This window comes from Alligator sinensis, unplaced genomic scaffold, assembly GCF_000455745.1.
Source record: "Alligator sinensis unplaced genomic scaffold, ASM45574v1 scaffold511_1, whole genome shotgun sequence".
Classification (NCBI taxonomy): Eukaryota; Metazoa; Chordata; order Crocodylia; family Alligatoridae; genus Alligator; species Alligator sinensis.
The window spans coordinates 184,156-198,369 of NW_005842114.1; the positions used below are offsets into that span (position 1 = coordinate 184,156).

Consider the following 14,214-nt stretch of genomic DNA (forward strand, 5'->3'; position numbering starts at 1 on the left):
CCTCTTTCATAAAACAGCTTCATTGTCCAAGCACCCACACAGCAGGTGGGAGACTAGGATTACCACCCCCCACCCTTTGCTTGAGGAGGCTTAAACCCACATTTCCCACTTCCCAGTGCCCCAACCACCAAGTTGTGCAATAAAGAATTCAAACATTGCTGGGCCACAAAAGCGGGCAAAATTATGAAGGTACTTTTGTGGAAGGTGGAACCCTGGGCCTAGCTTTTCAAAGATTTTCTATAGTTTATACGCACCAGTCTTTAGGTGTCTAAATCCAGTTTGGATCAGGCATATACTCTCAGAGGTGAAAGCAGATAGTAAATTACTCAGATGCCTTCCCCCCGCCCCCTAACTCATTTCTGCTAGTCAGTCTGTTTAACAAGCATAGTCTACTTTTAGTTCTGCCCCCAAAAAATATTGTTTCTCCACATTGTGGAAGAAGCTTCTCACTTGGATGTGAGGAGGGCATCCATCCAACCTGCCATGGCAAATTGTGTGCACAACAGGCAGTTGTTTTGCTTCTGGGGGAGAGCTGCCATTGCATTGGCAATTTGGTCTGGGCCCAATATTACAAAGAGAGACTATCAAGTGGAACCTGGCATAGTTTCATAGTTTCATGGTTGGTAGGGTCAGAAGGGACCTAAGCAGATCATCAAGTCCAATGCCCTGCCATGGGCAGGAAAGGATGGTTGTTTAGTCTCCTTTTGAAACCCCCCAGGGTAGGGGCAAGCACCACTTACCTTGGAAGTTGGTTCCGGCTCCTAGCTGCCCTGACTGTGAAGTAGTGCCTCCTGATGTCTAGCCTGAATCTACTCTCTGTCAACTTATGGCCGTTGTTCCTTGTTACTCCCGGTAGTGCTTGGGGGAACAGGGACTCTCCCATTGCCTGCTGGTCCCCCTTGGCAAGTTTATAGGCAGCCACCAGATCCCCCCGTAGCCTTCTCTTGTGGAGGCTGAACAGGTTCAGGTCCCGTAGTCTCTCCTCATAGGGCCTACCCTGCTGCCCCCCCATCATGTGAGTGGCCCTCCTCTGGACCCTCTCAATGCTATCCACATCCTTCCTGAAGTGCGGCGCCCAGAACTGGACGCAGTACTCCAACTGCGGCCTGACCAGTGTCACACAAAGGGGGAGGATCACCTCCTTGGACCTGCTCGTGATGCATCTATGGATGCATGACAAGGTGCGTTTAGCCTTACTGACCGCATGCCCACACTTTTGAGCATTCTTGCAGCTCCCTGTTGTTGGAGACCCTGCTTTTGCACTGGTGAGAGGCAAGCCCCCAGCCTCTCCTTCCCTATATAGTGGTGCTCCCTGGAACTAAGCTTTGTGTCTGTGGTAGGGAATATGGGAGTGCAGAAAGCACCATTTTTGGTTTGCAGATGATACTCAGAGGAGAGAGTATTTCCTGTTATATAGTATTTCCTGAAATATGCTATTTCCTGTTTCCAGGCTGTTCCAAATCCCCATGGTCCTTCCCCAGCTGGGACAACAGAAATACACTGCAAAAACAAAAACTTGCATCAGCAACCAGCCCTGCCAAGAGCTTGCTGAGTATTTTCTGCCATTTGGGTGAAACTCTGACAGGCTTATCTCTTCACAGTTCAGGTTATGGTGAGCCCCCCACACCAACATGTCTGCAGAGCCTTTTCTGCCAGCTTAGTACCACAGGATCACTTTCCCCACCACCACCCTCCAGGAGCAAGTCAAGGTCCATTTTCCCACCCTGGTGGCCAAGGTTTTGCCTCTTCTACAGTATTAACTTTTCAGATGGTGTGGGGCCAAACTACAAATTCTCTACCCAGGAACACAGTGCAGTACCCCACGCTGCCAGGCTGGCTGCATGTCCCTGTTTCTGCTGGCTAAGGATACACTCATCACATATCCTCTGGGGGCATGAGCCAGCTAATCAGAACAGTTACTTCCATCAAACAAGGAACCTGCGAGTCATGCCAAGACTTTGCCCACACTCCTCCTGAATGTACCATACCCTGAATTCAGCAGGCTTGGGTTTCACTGGGCCAACAAGAGAGGCAAAACAACCCAAGGGCACTCCACCAAGAACACTAGGCTTCCTGGGATCTCAAGACCTCTATCAGGAGCCCAGCTGCTGTTCTCTGGCAGGAGAGTGTGTTGTTCTTTGGAATCAAGTCAGTCACACCTATAGAGAAATGATAGTGAAAGCACTACTGCCCCACCAGCGTTTAAGCTATTCCTAAACCCACTGTAGGGTGACCCATTGCTGTCAGGAGCAAGCCAGTTTCCCAACACAGTTGGGGCTTCCCTTTGTTAAGGAAGACAGTGTGTGCCTTCGCATTTCTGTTGCAAGTGAGATGACTCAACCATTTGCAATGGCAATTTATGACCTTTTACTTGCAAATTATGCAGAGAACTTAAACAAACAAGCCTGTCTCTGTACACTGCAGACCCAGCCTTTCTATTCCTGCCACTCTACTTTAAACATGTGCCTTTAGAGTCTCTTTATAAACCAGGGTCACTCTTATATTACAGATATTTTTAGACCTCCTGCCAAGAGACTAATAACTACCTCCCAATGCAAAAACAAGACCTGTTAACCTTGTCCCCAGGACACACTTTGCCTGATGGAAGGAGACTGATGAGAATTAATTTCTCTAAGATCCCTAGGATCAGGCATTACCTCTCCTTCAAAAGCTTTGGGCTGACCTCACTCATGCAAGTGACCAGATACCAGCAGTGATCTCAAGTGTGCCGCACTGATGGCATTTTAAACTTCACTCCCAGTCCCACTAAGTTAGCACCTGTCCCCTGAAATGGGAACACAAGAAGAAAAGGGTGGCCTGACTCCTCAGAGTGAAAAAAATAGGAAGGTGCTAGGCAAGGAATCAGTGGGGTGCACAAGGAATGGAGGAGGTGCCTGGGAGGTACAGAAGTGGCTGCAGGGGTGGAAAGAGGCCCCTGAAGATTCTGGGAAAGGTGCTACGATCAACAAAGGACTGCTAGGGATGCCTGCTCCCTGCACAGGCCATACAGAGGCAGGCTGGAAGGTTCCCTGTATTCTTGGTGATCAGGGTTGGGGTTGGAGCAGCTTGGTGGCCATACTTGGTGGGTGGGAGAAGTCAGGATAGTAGCAGAAGTCTGGTAATCCGGTGGTTTTTGAAGCATGCACATGCTCAGCCACCCTGCTGTCAGTGTGTCTAGCTCAGCTGGTCAGCTCTTTCTACAGATAGCTGAAGTATGTGATGGTTTATTGGGAGGGGGAAATATTATCAAACAGAGACACCAGCATGAGTGTCTACAGGTGCCTATCAGCGGAGGACATATGATTCAGCCTAACTAGGACACCTACAACTGATTTTTGTACAGAAGACTCCATTTTTCTTTATGGCTTTCTGTTTTCACACCAGCTGACCAGGCCTGCAGCTCACAGCTTGTCCATCAATTAATTCTGTACTCTCTACAGCAGGGGCAGGCAAAGTCTGGTCATAGGCCAGATCGGGCTTGCAGCAGATTCCATTTCCCAGCAACCCCTGCCCACGCTGCTAGGGCCAGCAGTGCTGGGAGGGCGGACAGCTGCTCCAGTGCCAGGATCTTGCAGTGGTGACAGCATGATCCAGAGCCAGGGCAGAACTGTGATCCACTACCCATACGCCCCAGGCAGGGGCATGCAGGCAGCAGATCACACGTCTGCTCTGGCTCTGGACCATGCTGTCACTGATGCAAGATCTCAACCCTAGCCCCAGAACAGCTCCCCAGCCAGCTGCACACCCTACCAGTGCTGCTGGGGGCCGGTCTCCATGGAAACCCTGGCCCCATGCTGCCAAGGCACCCTGCTGCTGCCATCTCCGTGGAAACCAGCCATGGGCAGGGGCTGTTGGGAAATGGAGTCTGGCCAGTGGGTAGATTTGCCATTTTGTCCATCCCTGCTCTACAGTCTTCCTGCTAGTAACAGCCCCTCCCCCTCGGTAATCCCCAGCAGCACTGCTAATACATCTCACCTGTCAGTCATGGATCTGTTTGTTCCAGACCTCTGCTTAAGAGTGGAGTTATGCAAAGCAGTCACAGTTAAGCAGCTAGATCCAACCTCTACCCAATGAGCTGAAAGAACAGTGATAAACAAGTGCATCCCAGACTGGCCCACTTCAAGAGAGACAAAGGCTCAATAAGCCACCTAACCTGAGCTAAATATTTTAATTCACTGCTTCATTTCTAAGTGCACTAGGTCAGATAATTAAACTGCATTTAAAAGGGTCTCCTCTTTTTCTCTGTTTTCATCCTAGTGCTGGCTGTGTGATGCTCAGACACGATGACAAACCACTTGAATATATAGGGATCTAGCCCCTGTTGAGAAAGAAGAGAGAAAGAGGCAGATTCATCAGCTGGTGACGTGTAGCAGATGCAGAGAGCAGTAGCGGGTGACTTGTGCTAGTCTCTCTGAAACTGCCCAGATGTGAAGAAAGGAAAGCAGTGTGGGTGGAAGAAGGATAGAGGAGTGCTCTTGGGTTAGGGAAGGAGACAGGAAAAATCTGTTGAAAATTTAAGAGTCCTTGACTAGAAAGAACTGAACAAGAATTTGCTTGGCCCAGGCAGCTGGATACCACAAGAACAAGAATACAGGCAACCCTCACTTAACGCTCTTCATTGGTTCCAGGAAAACCGAGCTTTAAGTGGAACTGTGCTAAGCGAAATCCATTTCCCCATAGGGTTTAATGTAAATAGAAATAATTGGTTACTTCTGCTTCTCACCATCACCGCTGCCTCTTCCCACCTCTCCGCCTGCCCGCTGGCCACTCCGGCCCCATGTACCAACCTATGCCCTGCGCTCCTGCCGGCTCTGGCGCCATGGGGCCCCACACTCATGCTTCTCTCCACCGCCGCTTCTTCCCAGCCCCCTGCCCACCAGCTGCTCCGGCACCATGTGCAAGCCTGGGCCCCCCACTCCTGCTGCCCCACCCTGGGCCCCTGCTGGCCCTGGCCCTGCGGCACCAGTGCGGGCCCCAAGCTCATGCCCACCCGCTCGCTGCTTCTCGCTGCTGCTGCTGCTGCTTCGCTGAGCGCTATAAGGAAACTGGCTCAGCGCTAAGTGAAACGAGGTATGAATTTTAAATGAGCGCTATAGCAAAATACTGCTAAGTGAAACCGCATTAAGCAGGGGCTGCCTGTATAGGCCATTTTTCTTCCCTCTGTGCCTTGTGCAAACATTCCCCACTTCAAGTCACTCTGAATGTAGGTTATCCCTGCCCTGGTCACATTACCCCTTACCCACGCTGGAGACTGGCTTGCTGGGAGCTTCCACGCGAGTGTGCCCCTATGCTTCCTGGCTCTGAATCTGACCTCACACTCATAATTCAGTGTTTGGCTAGAGTACTCTTACTCCACAAAGCAAACCCCAATGCTCAAAATTTATCTTCAGGTTGAGAAGTAATCCCCTGCCTGGCCTGCAGGCAGCTATTAATAATCTGACATGTAGTGACCCGAGAACGACACCCTACTGTTTGGGAGGCTAATTCTGGATTGCCTTAAGCCCTTTGGAAAGATGTCATCTGAAGTGACGTATCATTTTCTGTGCCCTCCCTGCACAGTCAGCACTGACTCTTTAACCATCTCTCCAAACAATGCCAGAGTCACAAAGCAATTAAGGGAGATGTGTGTATGTGCATTTGTGTACACATGCACACACACACATCTATCTATCTATCTATCTATCTATCTATCTATCAGTTGCTTAGAATTTTTTTAAATAATACCAATATTCCTGATGCTCTTCTGCCCTTTTGCCTTCCCCCACATGTAAGTTAAGGGTTAATTTGCCTTTTGTTCAGAAGTGTAGGGATAAAGAGTTTAATGATTCGCTCTAGCTAAAACAGAAAATCTGTGGCAAAAGTGAAGATAATACAGGATTTTGATTCTAATTATCCATAATGTTAATTATTAGTCTACAATGCTTTTCCTCTTCATCATCATCTATGTACCACATTTAATGCAGTGTGGTAAGAAACTATTATGCTGAATATCCTCTCTCTGAGCAGCTGAATAACATAATATATTTAATCCGTAGATTGTGGGGGGAAACTTACACCTCAGAGCTGGGTTAACAGAGGCACTTGGAGATGAAGGGACCTACCCAAGGTCCCTCACCAATTCAGTGGCAAAGGCATAAGGAGAACCCAGAGTTCAGAAGTCCCTTAGGCCACATATAGGCCACTTTTTTCAGCTGCAGGCAGGAATAAGCCACCCCAGGTTAGCTGAACAGGCACTAGGACCTAGGCAGTGCCACAGCTTGCCTCTGCAGCTGCACTGGGAGAATGCCCACAACTAGCGCTTTCCCCCACCACCAAATGCCACTGAAGCCCCACATGCATGGGCTGGAGCCAATAGTTCTGTGAGCTGAATCTGATCCACAGGTCATAGGTGGTCAATCCCTGCCTTAGGCCACAGTAGCCAACTGTAAGCAGGTGCATTGCTTGTAGGATGAACTGGAGACATGATTCAACTAGCTACTGAGAGTCCACATAGCACTTCATGCTTTTCTCTCTCTCCCCTTCTTTTTTGGCTCTACAGCAGCACATTCATCTCAGGTTTCACTCGCACCTCAGTGCCATGCAGGAGGTGAATGCTAGACTGAGTCCAGCATGTGTCTATACAAATAGAATTCAGTTCTCTATATGACTGTAATCTATTTTAGTCTTTGGATGCCAAGAAAGTCATAAAACATTTTAATCAATAAGATCCAAAGGGCTCTTGGATATACCAAAACTTTATAACTTGATCTTTCCTTCTACTACAATGTAACAGGACCACAACTAAAGGCAGGTATGGCACCTCCTGGGTTAGGGACAGACATTACACATAAACCGGTTTAAGTGATCAGAAACTGGTTTAAACCTATGACAGAACAGGCATTCAGTGCCCATAAACCAGTTTGAAAATGGATGAAACCGGTTTGAGATAAACCTAGTTGAATGTGGTATCAGACTTAACTGATTTGGGTCAAACTGGGTTTATGCAATGTCTGTCCCAGACCCCTTGCTGGTTTAAGTTAAATCAGACTCCCCCAGCATCCTGGCATGCTCTCTGGGCTGGGCAGGGCTCTCTGCTCCAAAGAGCTGGGCTGGCCCCTTCCCTCTGCTACCTGGCTGGAACTCTGGCAGAGACTTACAGGCAAAGCAGGGTCTGCTAGCTTCCCCATGCCCCTCTACCCTCTTTCTCCCCTCGCTGCTTTAGCAGAGATCCCTTCCTTCTCTCTCCCACAGCACGGATCATAGCCAGCATTTGGTATGCTAGCTAATGCTATGTAAGGCAGATAGGACAGTGTCTGCCTAGGGCTTTTTGGAGGTAATCAACAGATCAGCTGGTAATGTCCCTGCATTCCTTTCTTTGGAAAAAGTTGTTTAAGAAGAGCTTGAACTAATGAGCAAGGCGTTGTTTTCTGATGGGGTGCTAAATGCTGATAACAGAGCTGATAAATGCTCTGTTATCAAGGGGGTCCAGGGGCCCCTTCCTAATCAGAGCATCCTGTTGAGGCCTGGCCATGCCCCCTTCAGCTCAGCCCTGTTGAAGGGAAGGGAGGGCTGCTCTAGTCTCCCTGGGCTTCTAGCCTGAGACTGCAGGCATGTGCCGGTATTTTTTCAGTCCAGAAGGGATGTCTGTATGGTTACAAAGTGATTTAGCCTAGCAAAGATTTAGATTAACCTGCAAAGATTGAATCAATTCAGGCTCAGGCTTTCTGAATGTCTGTCCTTAGTCCTGGTTTATGCAATGTCTGTCTCAGACCCCAGGTCCCAGGTCAATATAATCCTGTCTTTTCTCCTCCCTGATTAGCCAGGGTACCTCTCTGTGCTTGCCCACCACACTTTTGATGTTATGTTAATTTGGTGGGTTGCTCCAGTCCACCAGTGATTCCTTCACTTCTCAGGCACAGTTCAGTTCACTAGGCCCTCAGCCTGTGCCCCAACAAATGACTAACAATCCTTTGTTGATTGCAGCATCTTCCCCAGACATCATCAGTGTCCTCTCTGCACCCCACCCACTGCCATGCCTCACAGTTATAACCAGCAATATATATCCAACCTGACACATGACCAGTTGCAGCAGGGTGCTTTTCTCCAGGCCTCTTCCCCAACTTGTACTCAAATCACATTGACATCTCCCAGCTTGGGCCTCCCTAGTTCTATTCACAGGTCCATCAACCTCCATTGCAGCTTCTTCAGTCAGTGCAGGGAGCTCCTTTAATGAGCAAAGTTTGGGCCAGTCCGCGGTTCCTAGCACTGCTTCCCTCAGCAACCAGCAGGTAACTCCTACCTCTGGCCCTGCTCAAATCACACTGGGTCTTTGCCTCTGGTACAGGGCTTATATAGCTCCCGGTGCCTCCTGTTACATAGAGCCCATACCTTTTAATAAAGGAGATCTGGAGAAACATTCCAGTCAAAATGATAGACAATAAGGAGAAACAGAGAGTGTAGGTAAAGGCCACATGTTTAAAGGCATTCTAGAGCAGAGGTTCCCAAAAACCGCACTGCGACCCAGTACTGGGCTGTGGTGGGTTGCATGTCGGGTTGTGACTTCCGCCGCCAGCAGTCACATGCAGGGTTAAAGCTGGGTGGCAGGGCACTCTTGCGAGGCAGGCAGCTGGCTTCATGCGCCCCATCCCGCCACAATGGCCGCACCCGGTGGGAGAGGGGGGATGCAGGCAGGAAAATGCCTGGGGCAGAGGATGGGGATATGGCTCTGCTGCTTGCTCCTAGGAAAGGCAGCAGAGCCCCTTCTTCCTGGGCAGCCCCAGCTGGGTCCCCAGGGCCACTGGCTACGCAACTCCCTCCCCTGCAGGGTCCCCCTGTGCCTGCGGCTGCAGTACCCCAACCCAATCCAATCCTCGCACCCCTCCCCACCCCATAAAAATTAAAAATGTAAATTAAATCTAAATATGTAAATTAGATAGTTTTCCGGTCTGCAGTATAAAAGGGTTGGGAACCACTGTTAGAGCATAACTCCCACTGCTAGCCACCTAAATGATTAAAAATCATGCCTCTAACAGTCTAGAGACAAAGGTTAGATAATATATTTTTGGTGAATAGGTTATTCACCAGACATGCAATTTTCCCCTAAAATAACTGGAAAAAAATTGAAAAAGTCAAAGTTTTGTTTTGACATTTGTGAAATGAATCATTTCAACTTTTTGTTTCAAAGTTATATTGCATGTGGTAGCTTAAGAACATTTATTTTTCAAAGGAGGCAATAAAAACACCCTCAAAAAATAAAAATACATTTTGGGTCAGATGAAAAAAATGGATTCAACAACTGAAAGTATTTTTTATTCAGTTGGCTTTCGTTTCCATTTTCTTGAAGGAAAACAAAAAAGATTTTGTTTTGGGTTAACTAGACATGAACATCTGTTTCTCAATTTTTTGTTTTGGCCATCAGCCACAAACGAGTTATTCTCACAGCCCTTCCAGAAATGGGTTGAGGAACTCCATACCGAATGGCACTTTGGCCCGTTAGGCTTAGTAAGGCTTAATTTTTAGTATGACTGTAAAGGAGTCAGGGGCTCTGCTTAGCACCTGCAGGAAAAGTTGCTAGGTGCTCTTCACAAACTTAGACTGGTTTGATTTCCAGTTCCTTCATAAGCACAATTAGCCTTCATGCACACTACAGCTGCTACCCAGCTCAGTAAACCAGTGCGTTATATGAGTCTTCTGTCTCGATTTTAACAGAGGAGTGTAAATGGCACCAGTCTTGGCTGCGCAGAGCAGCACTTCAGACTGGATGGATGAAGGATAAGCATCACTGCAGTGTCACTTATGACATAAATTACCTTCAGCCATATTTTCCTCCTAATTCCCAACAGTCCATGGTTGGCTTGGGACAGTGGCAAGAGCACGTCTACCTGAGAGCAAAGCACAGCAGAGCCCATCCCCTACTGCTTTTCCTTGCAGGTGCTCTCATGTTTTTCAGTTCCTCCAGCACGCAGGGGCATCTCTGTGCTGTGGTGGTGCTTTTATTTTGCATGGTGGTTGATACTTCCAGTCACAGTTTTGTATATAAAAAGTAATGATGCTGTTGGGGTGTCATTTGTACTAATAATGCCCCCTTTTTCTCCCCCCTTCCCTTCTCCCTCACCCATTGTACATTGTATGTGTGTGTGTCTCTCTGCTTCTGGATTCTTCCTTCCCCGCTTGCCCTCCTCCCCCTCTGCATGGCTTCAAACTCTCGCGCTTCTGTACTGGCTGCTCCCACCTGGTGAATGGTGGCTCTTGTCTCTCATTAGATAGTTACGCTTCAGCCTCAGGTGAAGAACAGCGGGTAGGTGAGAGGGATTCCGTTTGCACTTCCCGTTCCCGTCATGGGTCTCCCCCACCTACCACTTCTTCGCCCCACTCACTCAGTGACTGTGTCGGCAGGCCCGTGCCCTCCCAGCCCGATCCCTGCTTGATGGACGAGAGTTGGTTTGTCACCCCTCCCCCCTGTTTTACTGCAGAAGGCCCTGCCCCTGTCAACATGGAGAGCAACCCTATGGAGGACCTTCTGATTGAACACCCCAGCATGTCCGTCTATGTCACCAGCAACAGCATCGTGGTGGAAAGGGAGAGCCCTGATGAGCAGATCAGTGAAGGGTGAGTCTGGCCATGGTGCATTGGGCATCATAGTAATAATAATGCTATTGCTTTTCTATGTAGCCTTTTTGAAAAGTGACATCACCCCTGCTTTATAGCTAGGGAGACAGAAGAACAGAGGAGTTGGGAGACATGGCCAGGGTCACACACACTGAGTCAGTGGCACAGCTACAATTACAGCTTAGGTCTCTTACTGTCTCTGAAGTATTGTGGGGGGGGAAGCCTTACCCAGTGGACAGAGCACCCTTAGCATTCAAGTAACGCCAAATGGCTAGAAGCCTAAAGAAAGATTCCCCTGTGAAGGAGGGAAGTATCCAGAGTTTATACAGCCCTATCTTCAGAGGAGTGTTTTTTGTGATAATGTTATGTGTTACTATAAACTGCGTTATGTCCACATGTACGAATTCTTTATTTGGTTTGTCTGGAACCTTACCCCAGTTTCAATAATCTGCTCTGGGACATACATACCTCCTGCTGGAATGAGCTAGCACAGGCTAAGATTGGGTGGTTGCACCCCTATTAGTTACACCACTTCTGGCAGTCCTCTCTGTGCTGTCCCATATTCACATCTCCATGACAGCAGCCAGGCCCCCTGCTACTGCATGGACCTATTGGGAAGTCGTGAACTTCTTGCCTTCTGGAGAAAGGAGCGGGTCCAGTCCTATTTGAACAGCAATTACCAAGATGCCACAAGCTAAAAAAGCAAAGGCAGGAAAAGAGAGTGCTCCTGGGACCCTCAGTGGATTCAGGAATGGGACAGTGGGGGTGTGGCCTCCTCCCACTTTGGCTGTGCTGTACATGCCCAGTGACCTCTGAGCTTACTGTACAGTCAGCACCAGCTCCTGCCAGAGCTCAGTGTAAGCAGTGAGTTCTGAGCTCATCAGCTGCTTGGGCTGGGGTCTGGCTGGGGCCCTGCTTTTGCTTGGCTCGAGAGCCCAGCGGGTGAATGCTACTGCTGTTCACCTTTCCCTTTCCCCTGCTTCCCTGCTAAATTCAGCAGCAGGGGAAAAGACGGGAGGATGCACCCACCCCCTGGGCTCCAGAGTTGTGGGAAAGCAGGGACCTCAGGCAGACCCTGCACCAAGAGCTCATGTGCAGCAAAAGGGGATGTGCCTGTGCTACTGCACCCCCTCTGGATCCACCCCTTCCTGGGACTTGGCCTACTGCTGCATGGAGCAAAGGAGCTCTGACAGAGCTACAGGAATACTGGGGATAAGAAAAGGATCCCAGGAAATGCTCCAGAAACCTGCTTACACTCTGATGAGCTGGGTTGGAGGCCCTCACTGACTCCAGCCTGGAATTTGAAACAATTTGGAGACGATGCAGAATGGCACCCAGATGGCTTTGGAGTCTGACCTGGAGGGATCTCCCCAGGCAATCAAGATCTGTGTGGCCTCCAGACCCCCCATCCAAAGCTCCTCCACTGAAACTCAGGAAGAGACCCAGCCTGACACTACAGTGTGTTTATGTGTTTATTGAGGAGTAAAGGGAAGGGAGCTTTACATATATTATATGCTATATGGCAATAGAAATATGAAGGGGGATTTCAAGAGCCCTCTTTTTCATACTGACTGGATGCCACCCTGTTACCTGGTGTAATCGGGTGCTCCCCACCTGCTCAGCTTCCTCTGCGCTCAAGATGGTGTCCAAGCTGGAGCCTTTCATCCTGGGGAAGATTTATATCCCTGAACTAACAAAACCCAGTATTATCAGTCAAACATGCCACTTCCCATCTTCCTTCCTGTGCTGCTCGATTCTTTTTCTCCTACTCACCAAGCCATCTTCTCCCATTTGAGATGACAGGACCACAAAAGCTAAAAGTCACGTACATGTTGGACAGGTGTATGTATTGGAACAACAGATATAAAGAAAAAAGCATAAACAACAGTAGAAAAAATTACTTTGGTTCTTGATTTGATCAGTTCCCTGGGCTTTAACTTCTTTTACAATTTGAAGTAAATTACTGAAATTAGACTTCAGAGTTATTTCTGAATACACAGTGATTATAATTAGATCCTCAGAATTGTTAACACATTGGGTTTAGAAGAATTGCTGCAAAGTGTAACTTGCAGTGCATTTTATGCTGCTCTGCAGCTGTTATGAAAGAGGATACAAGACAAAAATGATGGGGCATCTCAATAAGAATTTTGTCCTTTCAACTCCTGGCTTTGGGTGGGGGGAGCATCCTGAAAACCAGTAGCATTTTCCTGGTGTGTTTGTTTGTTGCCTTTTTGAATAAGGCCCTCCTCTGCCTCATGAGCATACAGCTCAGTGTAGCACCTCCAGTGTAAGGACCTCCTGTATAGGTAAGGATTTGAAATTACTTACCTACCCAGCCCCATTGGTACAGGAGCTTTTTACCAAGAGGAAGTAAGGTGGTACCCAGTTCTCTGGGTTTTAAGTTTGCACTATTATGCTGAATCAATAAAGTTTTTGTTATATGTTTTGTTTTCCTTGGGTAAAAAAGTTTCTTTTAGGGGCAAACCTTCCTTAATGGGATTAGTTCCTCATAAACTCTTGACCTAAACACACTGAATGCACTTGGTTACAGCACCTTCATTTTCAAACACTACACCCTGGCCTCAAAGTGGAAGCAATTGCATCCCTGACACTGTCTCTGTGACCATACAGGATCCCTGTAGGTGGCACACAGTTCAGGTGTTAATAACATCCAGAAAATCCCACAACCACCAGGCTTCCCAGCCATCAGTGGGGGTCCTGCCTTGCTTGTCACAGCAGCTGGGCAACATATGAGGTAGATTTTGCTTGGAAGCTGTCATGAGGCACCTCCACCTTCCCTTCAGCCTTCCAAATGCCTACTCCACTAGCATTCTGCAGCTGTTCAGGGTAGAGATAAACAGCTAACTTCTCCTGTTCAAGTGCCAGGGAAGCAAGATGGTAAGCCAGATCTCTTAGAATGATGGATGAATCTTGTCACCACTGAGATTCTTAGTGGTCCAAAGAACAGAAATTCACTGAATGGGAGAGGCCAGTTTCTAGAGCTCCTGACAACCTGAACTTTTCCAGACCTACCACCCTATGACTGGTGAATCTGCCCCAGTGACCACCCAGGTCCTTCAGCACCATGGGAAAATACCTTCTGTTGATGACTTCAAGGTCTGATTTGGCGGAGGAGGGCAGAGAATAATCATGTAGCTCCCATCAATGACTCATGCGCAGTTAGGAACTCTTGACCATGAACGTCCATTAATAACCTCCTGTGCATTGCTAAGCTTCATGACCCTCTGTTGTGTTAACCTGGATGGTTAATTTATTGTAACCATCTAGTTAGTTACTGACAGCAATTGGGGGTGGCAAGCTTCCAGACAGGGGTGGCCTTGTGCTTCTCCAGGCTGAGGGGAACTTGCATGTAGGTGTTCCACCATGATAGCTCTGCAGTGAGCTTTGCACAGGCAAAGGTCTACTGCATCCAAGTTCTTCTGTCACTGCTGATCATTCCAGGTCTGCTAAACTATCCAGTCTCAATATTCGCTACTCACTGACTGAGCCCAGAATTGGTCATCCATAAAGTTGCTTCAGGAAAATGTCCTGCAGAAGTAACTGCTTCATCTTCCAGCCAAATTGCTACAAGATCCTCATGGCTGTCTCCCTATTTACCCAAAGCCA

The 14,214-nt window shown here is 48.3% G+C and overlaps 1 protein-coding gene across 3 annotated transcripts in view; it reads left to right on the top strand.

The window, feature by feature from the left end:
* The window catches only part of TP53INP2 (tumor protein p53 inducible nuclear protein 2), a 59,640-nt gene that overhangs the window by 31,155 nt on the left and 14,271 nt on the right, over positions 1-14,214 (top strand). For 2 of the 3 annotated variants that reach the window (XM_025205400.1, XM_025205398.1), the window contains exon 3: positions 10,242-10,587. In XM_025205400.1, the coding sequence (XP_025061185.1) occupies positions 10,242-10,587 (346 nt within the window). The remainder of the gene's footprint in view (positions 1-10,241; positions 10,588-14,214) is intronic. The other variant, XM_025205399.1, reaches the window with a different exon arrangement.